This window comes from Diabrotica virgifera, chromosome 4 (assembly GCF_917563875.1).
Source record: "Diabrotica virgifera virgifera chromosome 4, PGI_DIABVI_V3a".
Classification (NCBI taxonomy): Eukaryota; Metazoa; Arthropoda; class Insecta; order Coleoptera; family Chrysomelidae; genus Diabrotica; species Diabrotica virgifera.
Genome location: NC_065446.1, coordinates 262542455 through 262559388, shown reverse-complemented (window position 1 = coordinate 262559388; position 16934 = coordinate 262542455). Strand labels below are relative to the sequence as shown.

Genomic DNA, 16934 nt, shown 5'->3' with positions numbered 1-16934 from the left:
TAAATTGCATAAAATGCCACAAGGAAATAGCTGTAGAACAGCCGCAAGAAGTGTCTTCATTTGCTTTGTGAACTTAAAAAGAGCCTTCCACACGCTCACACATATGGCCATATGGAAAACACTAAAGGAAATAATAAATCTCATCAAAGACTTCCAAACTGATACAGAAAGCAAAATCCTATACAACGGCATAACACCTGACCCAATAGCTGAGCTCAACGGAGTAAAACAGAGTTGTGTTTTATCCCCCCTACTATTTAACATTGTACTGGACATAGTACTAAGGTATTTACTGAGGACTAACAAACAGACTAGAAGATATGGATTAGTATGCCTCCTAGCACATACAAAAGTTGAGTTCTTGCAACCCGTACCACAGTGGTGGATCTACTACGGTGAGGGAAAATGGGTAAATCCTTCCCCCCCCTCCAAAAAAGGTCCAAAATTAAAAAAAAAATGGTTGAAACATAAAAATATATTAGAAGACATGAAACTTAGCCACAGACAGACAAATTCAACCAAATAAACATACTAGTTAGAAAATTATATGCTAATGCGTCGATTGCATACACGATATTCGTGTGTTCAATCAACGATATAAGTTATTGTTTAAGTTTTTTACGTAGTTTGAGTTTATCTTTTTTTATGTCTTTTGGTTGGTTTTTCATTGGAAGTTCCCCCTAAGGCAAATTTCCCTCCCAAGGTAACTATCTTGATCCGCCACTGCCGTACCATGATCAATCTTTTTAATTTCTTTTGGTGAAGTCCTAATGTGCCGTTTGTTAGATGTTTTTTGTTTTTTCAACCATCGTCTCAGTTTTTTAACTTAAGAAGAATTTTATAAATTTTTTCAATAAAAATGGGATCCCTCTTTAGCAGTGGTACTTTATGGTTTTTGACCATAGCTCTGAAGATGGCTTTGTAAGCCGAAAACCTCAGCTAGGAATTAAATATTTTTACACTTTTAAAATACTTTTCTTTTCCCATTTATTCATTTGTCATAGGTGTTTCTTTTTCTCCATGTGCCTTGTCCGTTGGCCATCATCACAGTAATTTTAATTTTGTTTTCGGCGTTTCTGAATAACTCGATCGATGATAGTCCAAACCATTGGCGTAAGATTTGAAGTCATGAGTGTCTTCTTCTTCCGAGTCCGCGATTGCTCTCTATTTCACCCTGTATTATCAGTTGCAGTACACGATATTTTTATTATGTCTAATAATACGACCGATGTATTCAAGTTTCCGTTTCTTAATTGTGAAAGAGGTAAGACATAAGTGTTTACAAAAACATATATATCAGTCTTTTTCAAAAACGTATTTTCTCTCATACGATGTGGCAACGCTGTCCCATAAATGGAAAATTCCGTTTTTTATACGCATTAGATATTCCTACGCTGTTGTGCAGCTGCCAAATGCCAAATATTCTCCCGCTAATTCTTTGAGCGTTCTGTTGATTTTTAGCAATCATAAAACTGACGACTCACACACAACTCTATATAGAGAAAATACAGTAGCCTAATTTAAGTATACTTAGAATACTTTTTATGAAAGTGATTGATAAAAACTGATTATTTATAGACCAATGATACTAAAAATTGAGAGGAAATGCTTTACTGGTGTCATGTTTACTATTGGCTCCGTGCGTCTCCCCTCTATTTACAGTCACGTGACACGCTGTCACATTTTGTCAGGACGTTTTAACATTGAGTCTTATGGGATTATTTTGTTAAACTTGAATATTTTATTTTGTAGTGATAATAACCGAATACAATTGTTAGAATTCATTAGTTATTAATTTATACTGTAATTTATAGTGCAACAAAAATATTTTCTTTTTCGTTAATAAAGATTTATTGACATAAACTGCGATAGTGAGGTTATGTATACAAAATCAAACTGATAATCAATATTGGAAATAGAAGAATTTATATTAGATGAAGTGCGTTTTTATTTTCTGTTTATATTAATACATAATATCACTAGCGTGACACGGCATTTTTTTTAAATGTCTCATTTAAACATACACAAAGCGTCCTGGTAAAATTTCAAAAAACCGCCACCATGAGCAGGTCGGTCGATTTTGCTTTGACACTTTGTTAACGCTCAGAGCGAATAGGTTTGTTCCAACACAACGAGAAACCGTCCATGTAACGATCACGGTCCTGCGCAGTAAACAAAATAACCCATGGAACGCACGAAATACAGACACAGAACGTATTTTATTAGACCAGGTCGCATCTGTAAAAATATTAGTACATTTTGATGGTGAGAGGTGACTCATATTTTTTTGCAGAGATTGCTTGAAAATAACTCATATTATAATATTTGAGTTATCCTCCCACTCAAAGAGGTCCCGAACATTGTTTAAATAATCAAAATGTCAAAAAATTTAGGAAAAATTCGATTTTTTTCTTCGTTTTTTGATTATAACTTTGAAAGTATTCATTTCTGAGAAAAGTTGTACTGACATAAAAGTTGCACGAATAAATTTCCTACAATATTATAGAATTCGTTAAAAATTTTAAAAATTGTCACCCTTGTTGCAGCAAAATAGCAATTGCGAAAAAACGATAAAAAACAAGTATTCGTATTTTACGTTTTTCAACCATTTATGCTACATTTAGCCATATATTTTACCAAAAAAAACTTTATGATATAAGAAAACAATACTGTGAATTTCATTAAGATCGGTTGAATAGATTTTGCAATCCAGCTTTCGCAAAAAAAGTAATTTTTTCAAAATCTTTCAGGACTGAATATAAAGCAGACAGCAAGTTTAATTTTTTTATACATATAACAGAATACCGTACCTTTTATTTACAATTTGCAAAATTAAAATCGGTTAACCACTACCGGCGTCATAATTTTTTTTAAATACACATTTTTTTTTGGTGCTACGCGCAGGACAGCGGATAGTTTGCTCTGATTTAGCATTCCAATGACCTTTGATAATGATTGACAAATTTTAATTTTTAGTACATTTCGATATAAATAAATAAATTTGTTTATTGCAAAATAAAAACACATGCTCTGTCCTTTGAAATAACACTTTTTTGGCAAAAACTTTCTTTGTCCATATTATATTTTAAGTTAGAGAATAAAAGTTTATTATTTTTAAACATATGCAACTGTTTAAATAATATTTCACAAACAATAATCAAATTAGTTTGATTTTTGTGGAATTAAAATATTAAAATACAACAAAATATAGTGTAAGAGAATAATATCTTAGATAAAGATTGGAAGAAATTTTGGTGGAACTCAACTTGTGTGAATCGAACACCGCTGTCCTGCACGTAGCACCAAAAACTAATGTTTATCATAGGCGTAACCAGGATGATCCTAAGGGGGGGGTTACAACTACCTGAAAGGGGGGGTTACAACTACTGGAAGGTCTATGAGGGCTATGGTGTTAAGCGTATATAGCTCAAAGTACATCCCAATGGGGGGGGGGGGTTATAACCCCCAAAACCCCCCCCCTGGTGACGCCTATGATGTTTATTTAAAAAAATTCCTGCCGTGGTAGTTAATGGATTTTAATTTTAAAAATTGCAAATGAAATGTACGGTATTCTTCTATATTTAAAAAAATTTCAACTTGCTATCTGCTTTATTTTCAGTCCTGCAACATTTTGAAAAAATTAATTTTTTTTGCGAAAGCTGGATTGCAAAATTTATTTTGCAAAATCTATTGCACCGATATTAATAGTTATTTTCCTAACAAGTGCAGAAAGTCATTCTTTTCCGCACGCTACTGCAGTTTGCCGAACGACGCGAAGCGGGAGTTCGGCAAGCAGTCGAGTGCGGAAAAGAGACTTTCTGCAAGAGTTAGGAACAATATTTTTTCTAAGAGTCTTTAAAAAATTACCAAATCTTAATCAATTAATTTAATTAATATGAAAATACATACACAAATTAATTCTTTGACAAGGTTGTCAAAACCAAACTTTCAATATAATTAGTTAGCATGACGACGATCTTGGTTTCCATGACGATGATTCAAAACGACTGTTATTGTCTACCGATTTGACTTTCGAATATTATATCAAAATAATTTTATTTCATCGAATTGTCGCGTTAATTTTATTAAAACAGGAACACAATAAGATATATTTGAAATAAATTAGTAAATAATATCTAAATATTAGTTTATTGTATGTATTATAATTACTTTAAGGCCATATTAACATATCTAAATTAACACGCGTGCGGAAAAGTAAAAACCGCGTGCGGAAAAGTAACACGCGTGCGGAAAAGTGAAACTTTCTAAACTAAAATGCGTGCGCAAAAAAAGACATTTTTGCACGCTCGTAAAAAAAAAATTTACAGTATTGTTTTACTATATTACATAGTTTTTCTGGGTAAAATATGAAGGTCCTAAGTGTAGCATAAATGGTTGAAAAACGTAAAATGCAAATACTTATTTTTTTATGTTTTTTTTCGCAATTATTGCTATTTTGCCACAAGGGTGACACTTTTTAAAATTTGTAACTAATCCTATATTGTAGGAAATTTAATTACGTAACTTTTATATCCGTACAACTTTTCTCGAAAGTGAATATTTTGAAAGTTATATTTAAAAAATGAAGAAAATAATCGAATTTTTCCTTAATTTTTTGACATTTTTATTATTTAAACTAAACAATGTTCCGGACATTTTTGAGTGGGAGGATAACCCAATTATTATTATAGGAGTTAATTCCAAGAAATTTCTGCAAAAAATATGGGTCACCTCTCAACGTCCATCTCAAAACAGATGCGCCCTGGACCCTGGACTATATAGTAACATGATCGTTATATTATAATACGAGGTACATTTGATAACTACTGGGTCTAAATAAAAGATGACCCGACTTAAAAATGATATTTCTTGCCATTGTGTAGACTCATATTTTAATAATGTAAGCAAGGCAAGAAATGCTTTCAACAAACCGAAAAAAGTATTCCGTGGCAGGGATATTACAATTTCTTTAAAGATAAGACTTCTGAGATGCTACGTGTTCTCCATACTGTTTTATAGGTTGAAGGCTTGGACATTAAAGAAATATGTTTCGGACAGATTAGAAACCTTCGAGTTATGGGCCTACAGAAGGATATTAAGAATAAGTTGGGTGGATAGAGTCATGAATTTCGAGGTGTTGAGAAGAATGGGAAAAGAAAGAGAGGTGAAAAGACTTAAGTTTTCAATCTAATAGCACATAAAACAACACCAAAAAATGTTACTGTACATCCTGCCAGACTGAATACAATGGGAACCTTCTCTGGTAACACCTCCTAGGCTTCTACAATTTGCAAGCCATAACGGATGCTGAGGCTGAGACTAAGAAAGATGAGGGAATTTTACAATTTATAATTGGAGGTGTTAAATACAATTAAAGTTAGAAAACTGCAATATATTTGACATATATATATAGGGCGAGCATTTCAATTAATGATACAAGGTAGAATGCAGGGTGGAAGGAGTCAGGAAGAAGACGCATCTCCTGATTAAACAATTTGAGAGCTTGGTTTAACTCGGGGACAGGAGAGATTAACTCCTTCCCACGTCACTGGTTTAACTGCACTTCTGCTGATCTCTTCAGAGCAGCGGTATCGAAGGTGCGAATTACCATGATGGTTGCCGACCTTCTTAGACAAGATGGCACATGAAGAAGAAGAAGCATGGCAGTAAATGATCACTGTATCAATTGTCTGGTTCTGATAGTAAGTCGGACTTACAATTGTGAAATTTCTCGTGTGAAATTGTAAACAATGGAAACACTGAGTTAAGAGAATTAAAACAGAACTTTGATACTGTCCGAATTCGCTCCCACACAAAGTTTCTCTACCAACAAAGACCAGTGACTGATAGACGAGGAGGGAAAATGGGGAAATTTCCCCCTTTCTCCATCAAGGTCCAAAATTAAAGAAAACATTGTTGAAACATAAAAAATTAGCTGACATGAAACTTACAGCCAATCAAATTCAACCAAATAAACCCGATAGTTAGGAAAATTAAAGGGGAACTTAATGCATATAAGTTATTATTTATGTCTTTTATGTACATAATTTTGGAAGGGTTTTGGTTTATCTTTCTTATGTCTTTTGGTTGTTGTTTCATTGGAAGTCCCTCTTCTGCCCACAAAAAAATTTGTAGATTCGCCACTTGTAGAGAATGAAAAAAGATAAACATACAAAACTATTTATTATTTCTAACCACTTTTTTGTGCTTCTTTCGTTTCATGAATCAACCTGAGTACCCGATTCAATTCATTGTATCTATACAATATATATGTACACCTATTTTAGACAAATTGTCAAAAAGAAATCATACAGAAAACCAAAATATACAAGTTATTTGAGATTGCCTAAGTTATAGTTTTGCAAGCACACTAAGATAGTCATTAATATTCAGCTCAGCGGGCTACTATTGATGGAAATGTGTACTTAAATAAACAAGGGATCATTCCATAAAGCAGGTAGATCCCTTGTTAATAGAACTTCAAACTTTGAAGAATCACCCCGCTGAATATGAATGACTCTATTAGTTTGCTTGCAGAACTTTACGAACGTTTTCCAAAAATTAATTTTATTATGTAAATAATTTTTTACTTTTAAATGACAATTAATATTGGCTATGGGCACGTGTGCTTGGTACCTATACAGAGTGAGTCTGTAATTTGGAATAAATTCAATATCTCAAATACTAATCGTTTTTTTGAAAAATGCTCAGACCCGTCGCGTCGATTAGTTTTTCAAATTGTCCTTTTTGACATACAATAATAATGTATACAGGTTGTCCCAATTTAGAGATATTACGTCATCGTTGATTTTCTTAAATGGCAAAACTGTCATTTTGATAGGGTGTGTAAAGTTATACATAACTGCAAAATATCAAATTTCTATTCTCTACCATTTACAATATAATAAAAAATAACAAAGTTATAATATGTAATTTGCAATAAATTCAATAATTCAAATACTAAACGTTTTTTTGAAAAATGTTCAGACCCGTCGATTAGTATGTCAAATTGTCATTTTTGACATATAATCATAATATATACAGGGGTCCCAATTTAGAGATATGACGGCATCGTTGATTTTCTTAAATGGCAACACTGTCATTTTGATAGCTATTTTGATAGGGTGTGTAAAGTTACACATTTTACACCCACAGCGTATGTTTTTCTTTAATACATTCAAAAGTGTATAGCTATTTTGATAGGGTGTGTAAAGTTATACATAACTGCAAAATTTCAAATTTTTATTCCCTACCATATACAAGATAATAAAAAATAACAATGTTACGAAAAACAAGCAATCAAATAATAATTGAATTTAATTATTTCAATTAAGCAAATGCTCATAATGTTGCCTTCAATTATTATCAAATAGTCAATGGGCAACATTATGAGCATTTGCTTAATTGAAATAATTAAATTCAATTATTATTTGATTACTTGTTTTTCATAACTTTGTTATTTTTTATTATCATATTATAAATGGTAGGGAATAAAAATTTGAAATTTTGCAGTTATGTATAACTTCACACACCCTGTCAAAATGATAGTGTTGCCATTTAAAAAAATCAACGATGCCGTCATATCTCTAAATTGGGACAACCTGTAAACATATTTGTTATACGTCAAAAATGACAATTTGAAATACTAATCGACGGGTCTGGTCATTTTTCAAAAAAACAATTAGTATTTGAATTATTATTGAATTTATTCCAAATTAGACATAACTTTGTTATTTTTTATTATCTTGTAAATGGTAGAGAATAAAAATTTGATGTTTTGCATTTATGTATAACTTTACACACCCTACCAAAATAGCTATCAAAATGACAGTGTTGCCATTTAAGAAAATCAACGATGACGTCATATCTCTTAATTGGGCCACCCTGTATACATTATTATTGTATGTCAAAAAGGATAATTTGAAATACCAATCGACGGGCCTGAGCAATTTTCAAAAAAACAATTAGTATTATGGCTATACTGTTTTCTAGCCACTTTCAGTGGAAGTCAAAATTTGAATAACACAACACAAGTTGATACTGACTTCAGTGACTAAAGTATAAGAAACTGATTGAACCAGACTGACCATGCTACGATTTTTAGAACGCCCATAAACCTATTTGTATCTTAACCTTCGGATGACCAAGGGGGGGGGGGTAAATTTGGACACCAGCATATGTTTTTCTTTAATAAATTCAAAAGTATTTTCAATTTTTAACTCCATATTTTTTTTATTTGACTTTAATATCATTCTAGATATCCTCAAATTTTGAAATAAAAAAAATTCCCTATATTTTACGAATAAAAATATATTCTGAAGTTGATGTTTAGTAAAATACCGTCTATTATGTGGAATTCCAAGTAGTTTTACACTGCGCGTTATCAAAATCTATTTTTAGACTGTGGTGCCTGTTATGTACGAATCATGACATTGCTGTCTGCTACAGTTAGTCATTATTATTATTTCCTGGCGTATATTATTATAGTTTCTTAGTATTTTGTGTACATATAAGATATGGCCCGCAAATATCTTACTGAAGCTGAGTTACAGGAAATTGTTACTGCTAGTGATTTTTATGATGATATAGAAGATGAAATAGTATCAGAAAACGAGGATGTATTGTTAGATGAAGATTTAAATGCTGAAAACATTCATTCCAGGTCATTTTTGACCTGGGGTCATTTTTTACCCCCGTTGGTCATCCGTGTAACAAAAAAAGGTTGGTTATCGGAAGGTTAAGGACGCCTTGTAATATGCAGTAAAGCTTCAAACAGACAAGTCGCACTTCACCCTAACTTAAATATCTATCACCCTTTGACGCAATTTTTGGAAATAGCAACAAAGTAAAGAGGAGTAATATCGGGTGGATAAGGTGGCCGAGAAACTAAAATAATCTCCATAATATGCGGTTTTTTGGTAAAATAGTGGGAACTCGTCCCGTAGCGTAGAATATTTTTCTTGTTTCTCAGTCGTTTACCAGAAGATTTTTGATGGCATTCATTGACCTTGATATGATGTTGATAACGCCTATACACAACTTTGGAGCTTAAACAATCTGTATAACATTCAGTAAACTACAAAAGATATTAAGTCGACTTAGATAACTTCCAACGTTACTTTTGCTCTTTGATGCAGTTTTCTTAGGCTTTTGGTGTCTGAAAATCGCCTTCCCGGATTGTCTGAAATACAAAAAAGTCAAGAGGAGTTATATCTGGTGGGTACCGTGGCCATTAGGTTAAAATAATTGGTAAGTTCTTTGTTACAAGAGTAAAAACGATTTCCCGCTCTTTGTTGCAGCTTTTTGGGCATTTATTGTTTGAAAATGGCGATACCGGATTCTTAGAGATGAAAAAAGTCAAGTTGGAGTGGACATACGGTGGATAAGGCGACTGTGCGACCATTGAAATTCTTTTAGAAGTTTCTATAGTGAACATTATGTATAAAACATAGTGTAAGATTATAGAGGTATTGTTCTTGTAATTATCAGAAATTATTTCAATTACAATGGAATTTTATACATCACTACGACAGACATTCACGCTAAGCTTTATGTATATGTATGTAACATGTTTTGGAGTCTTTAGTTAAAATTCCATTGTCAAAATTTAAAATGACCAATTCACTATCGCTGACTAAGTTTGTCAAACGGGTCTAAATGTTTTAGAAATGAAATAGTTTGTTTCTTGAGTTGTTAAGATAACTCTGTGTGAAGTAACACTTCAATAGACTTTTTGAGATATTTCTTGATTTTTTCGGTAATTTTCGCTCACTATCAATAAAATAATTAGATGGCATCAGCAATCAACATAGAATATCATAGTCGTTTCCCTCATTCCCATTTTGAGGTTAGGTTAAATGACAACTGACAGCGACATTGCCAAAAGCACAATATTAACAAAAGGGTTCCACATTCCTGTTAGTTTCTTTATTTATTTGGACCTTATAACTTGATCTGACTTCAAATACTAAATTGAATCAAATCATACCAAGAAGATTTAAAGTATTTAAAATAAAGTGTCATTTATAAAGAGGGAAGGCGGATATGGTGGAAAAAAAGTGAAAAAAGGAAAAAATAAGGCAAAGGTGGGAAAGAAAGAAAAAATAAAGAAGGAAAGGGAATATTATAACAAAAGCAAAACAATTTTTGGGAAACGCCATATTATACTCACGTTTAAATATTGACTTTGAAGAAAAAAAAACGAATATCAAAAAGTTTCTTTACACAGTATCACTAGCCAACGTGTACATACTATATACTATAGATAGAAGCAATATAGTTTTCTTCTTTGGACTGCTTCCAAATTTTTATTTTGTATTCAGGGAAAACTATCTGAAATGGTAAAAAAAGTAGATCTGTTTGGCAAGCTTTTGCTCTAAGAGCGAAAAAATTAATTTTTAGCAGGTTTTCTATTATTTCAGATTTGTTTTTTAATTACATATAACTTAAAATGAGAAAAAAGTATCAAAACAAAGCAAAAGTAGCCATTTCATTAATCGATTGAATTTACAACATATTTACATATTTTGAGGTTAAGGATAAATGACAAGTGACAGTGATGACGTGAAAAGCATAATATCAAATCAATTTTTCACGTTTGAGTAATTTTTTATAGTTACTTGGACCCTACAAGCTGATGTACGCCTTTCGGTACTAAATTGAATCGAAAGATAGAAAGAATATTTAAAGTTTTCAAAATAAAGTCGTTGATGAAAGAAATAAGCCACATATGGCGGGAAAATAGTAGAGGGAATATTTTGAGGAAAAGTAAGAAAAACAATGGCAACTTGGACTAAAGAAAGAAAAAAAATCATAATTCGAAGAATATAGTGAAATCACTAGCTATTATTCGACAATCGATGCTCAATTTAACATTATACTATTCGTTTGCTTTGTTCTGATACTTCACTATCGTTTTAATTTAGCACTGGCAAATAATCAACACACAATTTTTCCGTTAAAGTATGAAAACTATCATTTTTACCGTATTCACACAATTTTCTGAGACCTATACTCCGCGCCACCCCTTAATACTAAAAATTGACAGTTTCGGTACACCATCATCATCATTCAATCTTCATTTGTCCACTGCTAAACATAGATCTCCCTCATAAGGAGAAAGTCCCTCAAAGGGAGATCTGTGGGGGAGTTTCGGTACACTTATCATAAAATTAGCCATAAGAACAATATGTACATTGTTTGGTTTATTTTTTGTACAAAAATACAATCTAGATCAAGAGTAAAAACAGATTTACGTCGTTTATATAGGACAAACCAGGTGATTACGGTGTGTTAGGTTTTATGAACATTTCTAAGTGGCAAAAAATTATACAAAGGAGAAAATTGGATATTTATGTCAGAGACGTAGAAATTACTAGAAAATTGAACGTCAAAGTTAAATATATGTTAAAAAATTGTACAACAGAATAAAAACAAATATAAAAAGTCGACAAAAGGAAGCAGGAATCTAGAGGAACATTTGGCATCATATATATAGGCAAACTACTTGTATATTACGTGTTAGATTTTACTAGCATCACTTATGACTTAAATGACAAGTGACAACACACAATGTCAAAACTATAATATCAAGTCAATTTTTCACAATCCAGTCATTTTCTTTAATAAATTGAATGAAACGATATACCAAGAAGGTTTAAAGTTTTCAAAATAAAATCTCTTTGATGAGGATAGGAGGCAGATACAACGCAGAAAAATAAAAAATATAAAATTGAGGATAAAAGGGTAAGGGAAAAGAAGAGAAAAGGAACTCCGAAAAAATAAATATTACAAAAGCAGAACAATTTTTGAGAAACGTTCTATGATACTCGAGTTCAATTATTGATTTCGAAAAGAAACACATGGAATGTATACTAATAAAAGTAAAGGAAGAATATGAAAGATAAATATTTGTAGGACCGGATCCCGAGGTAGCAGATTTGAACTTAAGTTTAGAAGAAGAGAGACTATTAAGAGTTGTAAGACTTAGAAGTATTTAGGGCAATGATAAGCCACGATGGTAGTTGTTTGAATAATATAGAAACGAAAATAGCACGGGGAAAACAAGCCACGAAAGCACTCTATGGAGTGATATGGAATATCATTCTAACCAAAGAAAACAATAAAAGTCTATTTCAGATTTCACTGTAAAATGAATAACAAGATCGATATAGGCTTACAGGATAAAATATTCAGCCGTATGATGGATGACCGAAGTTATCTTTAACGTAAAGTTAAACTGTAGTTAAGTTATAATCATCGAATTGGTGTGATGTATCATATTTAACTTAATTACTTGCGTTATTTCTTGACAGTTCTTGAGTTCTCTTGTAGTATATATCAACTGTCATTTTATGTCATTTATGAGATAACTCTGTAGTTATGTAAAGTTGGTTTCATCTTTTGACTTGTTTTTAGACAGAAATCAAGTGAATTTAGAAGCTAATAATTTAATAATTAAGAATAGAAGTGTAATACAATTTTAAAAATTATACAAAAATCAAATCGAAAGATATAAATTGAAATTGTATTTTAAGTACCTACTGATCTTTCTATCCAGAGTTGCTAGATGATATTTTATAAATCTCCCACTTAGAAACTGAAATTCCCTCAAATTGAAGCTCAAATGCCCCAAATTGAAATTTTTGCCGAATTTTAATAAATTAGTAGTCAAATGAAGAGAACAGTAAACCAAAATTATACTACTTATCAACGAGAGCCATGGAAATAATTCATAGTTCCTATCGTCTTCGATTATATGGGAGTATAATATACAGTTCTACGTAAATTCGCAAATTTAATTTACCATGACCCCTTAAAATCCTTCATAATTTTCCGCCCACAAAAAATTTCACTACAATTTCTGCTTAGAAAACCCTAGACGCTTTCAAATTACCCCAAAATTGTGGGAAAATACACCAATCTGGCAATCCTGTTTTTATCTACCGTTTGAAACACAACCGAACCCGTAACGATGGGTATTTACTTTTACGGTCATCTACCCATCCTGTAGCATGTTCCGAACAATCTCTCGCTGTCACTCCAACTTGTACTATTTCTACATAAGGTTCTCTTTGTTACTTCAAACTTTGTTCCTCAAATGTTATTTCTAATATAACGTTAAAGAAATAACTATCTCATTATGGGCATCGTTATTCCTGAGAGTAATCTTAACTTTAACTCAAACGTTAAAGATAACTTCGGTCACCCATCACATGGCTGATTGATTGATTTTAACACTAAAAGATACCTTTAGTATTGAAATTTGCATACCACAATAGTGTTATCTTCGTTTTAAATCAAATTGTCGTAGGCGAAAAAGTGAAGAGTCAAATAAAACAGTATCACGAATCAACGTTGTATGATTAAGATCAAAAGTCTCAAAATAGACAGTAAATGAGAGAGGTCTGGTGAACATGTCGATTCTGCGAAATTCGACATAATTTGTCTTCCTGTCTGGTCCTCTTTTTTAGGCCACCTGAACTTCCAGGAATTAACCCCATTGTCCAAATACCAAACTTGATACCATTAATCAGGTCCTTTATTTGTCTCTATTTGTACTGACGCTAGAAACCACTTGTCAGTTTTCTCATGTCTAGACCTGTTGTTGCAGGTTATACATGAGAATACCTGCATCCAGCCTGGACAATTACCCACGTGCAGCACGATTAGAAAAACATAATTAATAGTTGCAGGTGTTTACATAGGTGGCCTGAAAAAGCAGTTCTAGACAGTTCACGTGAAAATAAATCGAGAAAAGAAAAAACCTTGATTAATGGTGTCAAATTCCTCAAAATGGTAGGTGACCGGATTTAGATTGATCAAAATACTTATGAACGTAATATTAAGTAGCTGGACTGGAACCAAAGGAAGAAATGGCGAGCAAATAAAAAGGTATGAGCTATGGAGAGTCCATAAAGGTATGAGCTATGTGTATAAAAGTAGTAAACTTAATCTGTACAAACCTGTACTGAAACTGCCAACTTTACTGATAACAATTTACATGTATATCGTATATATTCTTATCAGATCAATAAATATCTTTTCTCAAAGTCAATTAACAGCCAATAAAAACGTGGTTCGTGGTGACGATTAACAGTCCTGTACCCTCCAAGCTCATTTCATAAAATTAACCTATATCACATTGTCTAAATCCTATCACCTATCGTAGTTGTGTTCTTCTGCCACGTTGGCGTTGACCGCTTGTTGGTTCGTCTCTTTCCTCTCGTCCGATTCGATGCCATGAAGGATCTCGTGACAGAGAGGGCATCTGTCTTGGACGTAGAGCCACTTCCTGAGGCAGACTCCGTGGAAGAAGTGCCTGCATTTGGTTATTTTGGCGCTCTGCATCTCTTGGTAACAGATGGCGCACACGTCGTCCAATAGACGCAACTGCTCCCTGTCGGCTTCCGGCAGGGACTCTATTTTGTTGACTGCAGTCCTTCGTTTGATGAAGACTGACCAGCCTGCTTTGGCATCGCACCAGATGTTGAAATAAGCGTGGATGCACATCATAGCAGCTCTTATGGCACTGCCGCTCTCAAATAACAAGATCCACGCTCCATTAAAGAACAAAAATATGCCAAAACAGAACTCTATGGTGTTGCCAAATGCTCGTATGTAATAAATATAGTCATCAAGCTTTTCCCAGAACGTTTCTCTTCTAGCGTCAAGAAGAAATAGTGAGTAAATAGCTAAAGACACGAATACTTTAACTATGACTTCTATACTAAAGGCTGTCACTGCTAGTAGCCACGTAGAAGTTTCTTGAGTCTTCCACAAGTAGTACATAAGCAATATAGGTAAAATTACTAGTACTAGGCATACCAAAAGGGCGTGCAGGTGTTTTTTCAAGGAAGGATTGTGTGAGGCGCTCAAACTCATCAACAGAGGATTGACCACGTTGTGAGTGAAGTGCAAGAGGGCTGTGAACAGTAAGCAAAAGTTTCTGCACAATCGTACAAATCGTACTTCAGGTTCAAGCCCTGTTAATCCGGTCTGTAGAGCTAGTATGTAGAATACTATCGCTGAAACGGTTCCGAAATTCTTGTCGTTTTCATCGTCAGTCAACAACACCCACTGGAAGAATTTTCCGATGAAATTGCACATACAAGATACCACGCTGGTGATTCCGAGTACCGCTGTCAAAGTATCGCAACCTGTCACCATCAAGTACTTCATGAGTCTGAAATACGGAGAGTGTCCGTCATCTATGTTCCAATATCCTGACAGATAGAAAATGGCGGCGTTTTCTAGTACTCGCAGCATCCAGAAGGTTCTCAGTACTTCTGGTACGTTCAGCCTTAACCACTCCGATTCGACGAGTGCAGACATGCCAAAGTTGGACACAAAATTCTTCGCTTGGAGGTAGCCTGAGTATATGGAATGGATTATTTGTAGAAGAGACGTACATAGAACGAATTTGACTAGAGCTAGAGGTATCAGCGCAGCTACCATTGGTATGTGGGACAGCAATAACGGAGGTGTAGGCAAAATCACCAGAACTGAAGGTACCAGAAACGCTATCGGTAACACTTTCTGCAATAGTGGATTCCTGGGTCCCAGATGGATGTTAGTAAATATAATAGACAACAAAATTTGAATGAAGTAATTTTGGACGATGTTGTAGAAGTAGTCTTTGTGCTGGAATAGTTGTTCCAAATTGAGTGACACCACGTTGATGATGTTGAGCGTTCCGTTTCCGAAGGTCTCCAGGTTCAGTGCTGTGTTGACGGTGTTGACGTTGGTCCAGTAAGAGACGAACACCAGTCCGACGGACATGAGGTACATGTAGACCACCATCAGGTGTTTCGTGCTCAGTATGAAGAGGCATAATGCTGTTACACAACCTACAACAAAAATTTACTTCGATTAGTACGTATCATTTAAAAATATAAAACCACATAGAACACACTTCAGTATACCGTCAGATATAATCGAAACGTCAAAATAAACGTACTTTGAACTGACATTGTGGTTGATTCCCATTAAAGATAGTAAATACGAGTGAGAAAAACAAGTTCAAATAGGAAAAATCAATGTGATATAGAAAAGCTAAGCGAAATGGAAATAAAAAAAATAGATATCAATGAAATAAATAATGGGCTGTTATCCCAGAAAGACGAAGAGAAACTAGGAATAGAGCAAGTGTGGCAAACTACAAAAGAGGCGATTACTGTAACAAATGATAAAATTCTTCCACAACACAGCCAAACGAAAGTCGGAAACATGGGTTTCATGAAGAATACCTTAAAATAACACAGGCAGGGAAAATATTAAGACAATTATTATAACAACGTGGAATGAAGTAAACACTTCTGTTGTATGTAGGTATATGAATTTATTAAAATTTTTAAAATTTATCCACAAGGGAGTGGAAGTACAAAACGTTTTCGGTCAAACTGACCATCATCAGTGTCAACGTCTAGTGTACAAGTAATTGTAACTAGCCACTTCAATAGGTGTAAAAACCTCTAAATAACATTATTGCTACATTATATGCTATATAGAAGTCGACATTAAGTCGATGTCTTAAGATTATAAATATCACATGTCGATGTACGTCATCCTTGCTCAGAAATTGCACAAGGTTGTTGTGATCAGGTGAGAGGTTTACAACCAACCCAAGTTGACATTATGCAGGCTTGCAAAGCTGCAATAATGGATTTTGATTTTGTTAAATTCAGAATGTAACTGCAAGTTACATTATGTATTATTAGTTATTATTAAATATATTTATCAAGCATAGCAGGCCGGATAGCTCAGGAGGATGTCTGACTTTCACGCAGAAAGCCAGGGATCGAATACCAGCGCCGACGAGAACATCTAGGTATGTATTTTAAAATTTTATACAGGCCTGAACAAAATGAGTACCTTGGGTAAAACCAGGCTTGATAATAGGTGGTTGAAGCGTAGCATTGGCCCGGCCCCTGCTA

General features: G+C 33.5%; 1 protein-coding gene across 1 annotated transcript in view; it reads right to left on the bottom strand.

Annotated features, from left to right (window-relative positions):
- Window positions 1-750: 750 nt before the first annotated feature.
- Window positions 751-16934, bottom strand: part of LOC114325567 (protein TRC8 homolog) — a 36444-nt gene continuing 20260 nt past the window's right edge. Inside the window, exon 2 of the mRNA XM_028273660.2 lies at window positions 751-15848. Coding sequence (XP_028129461.1) covers window positions 14158-15848 — 1691 coding nt within the window. The 3' untranslated portion in view covers window positions 751-14157. The remainder of the gene's footprint in view (window positions 15849-16934) is intronic.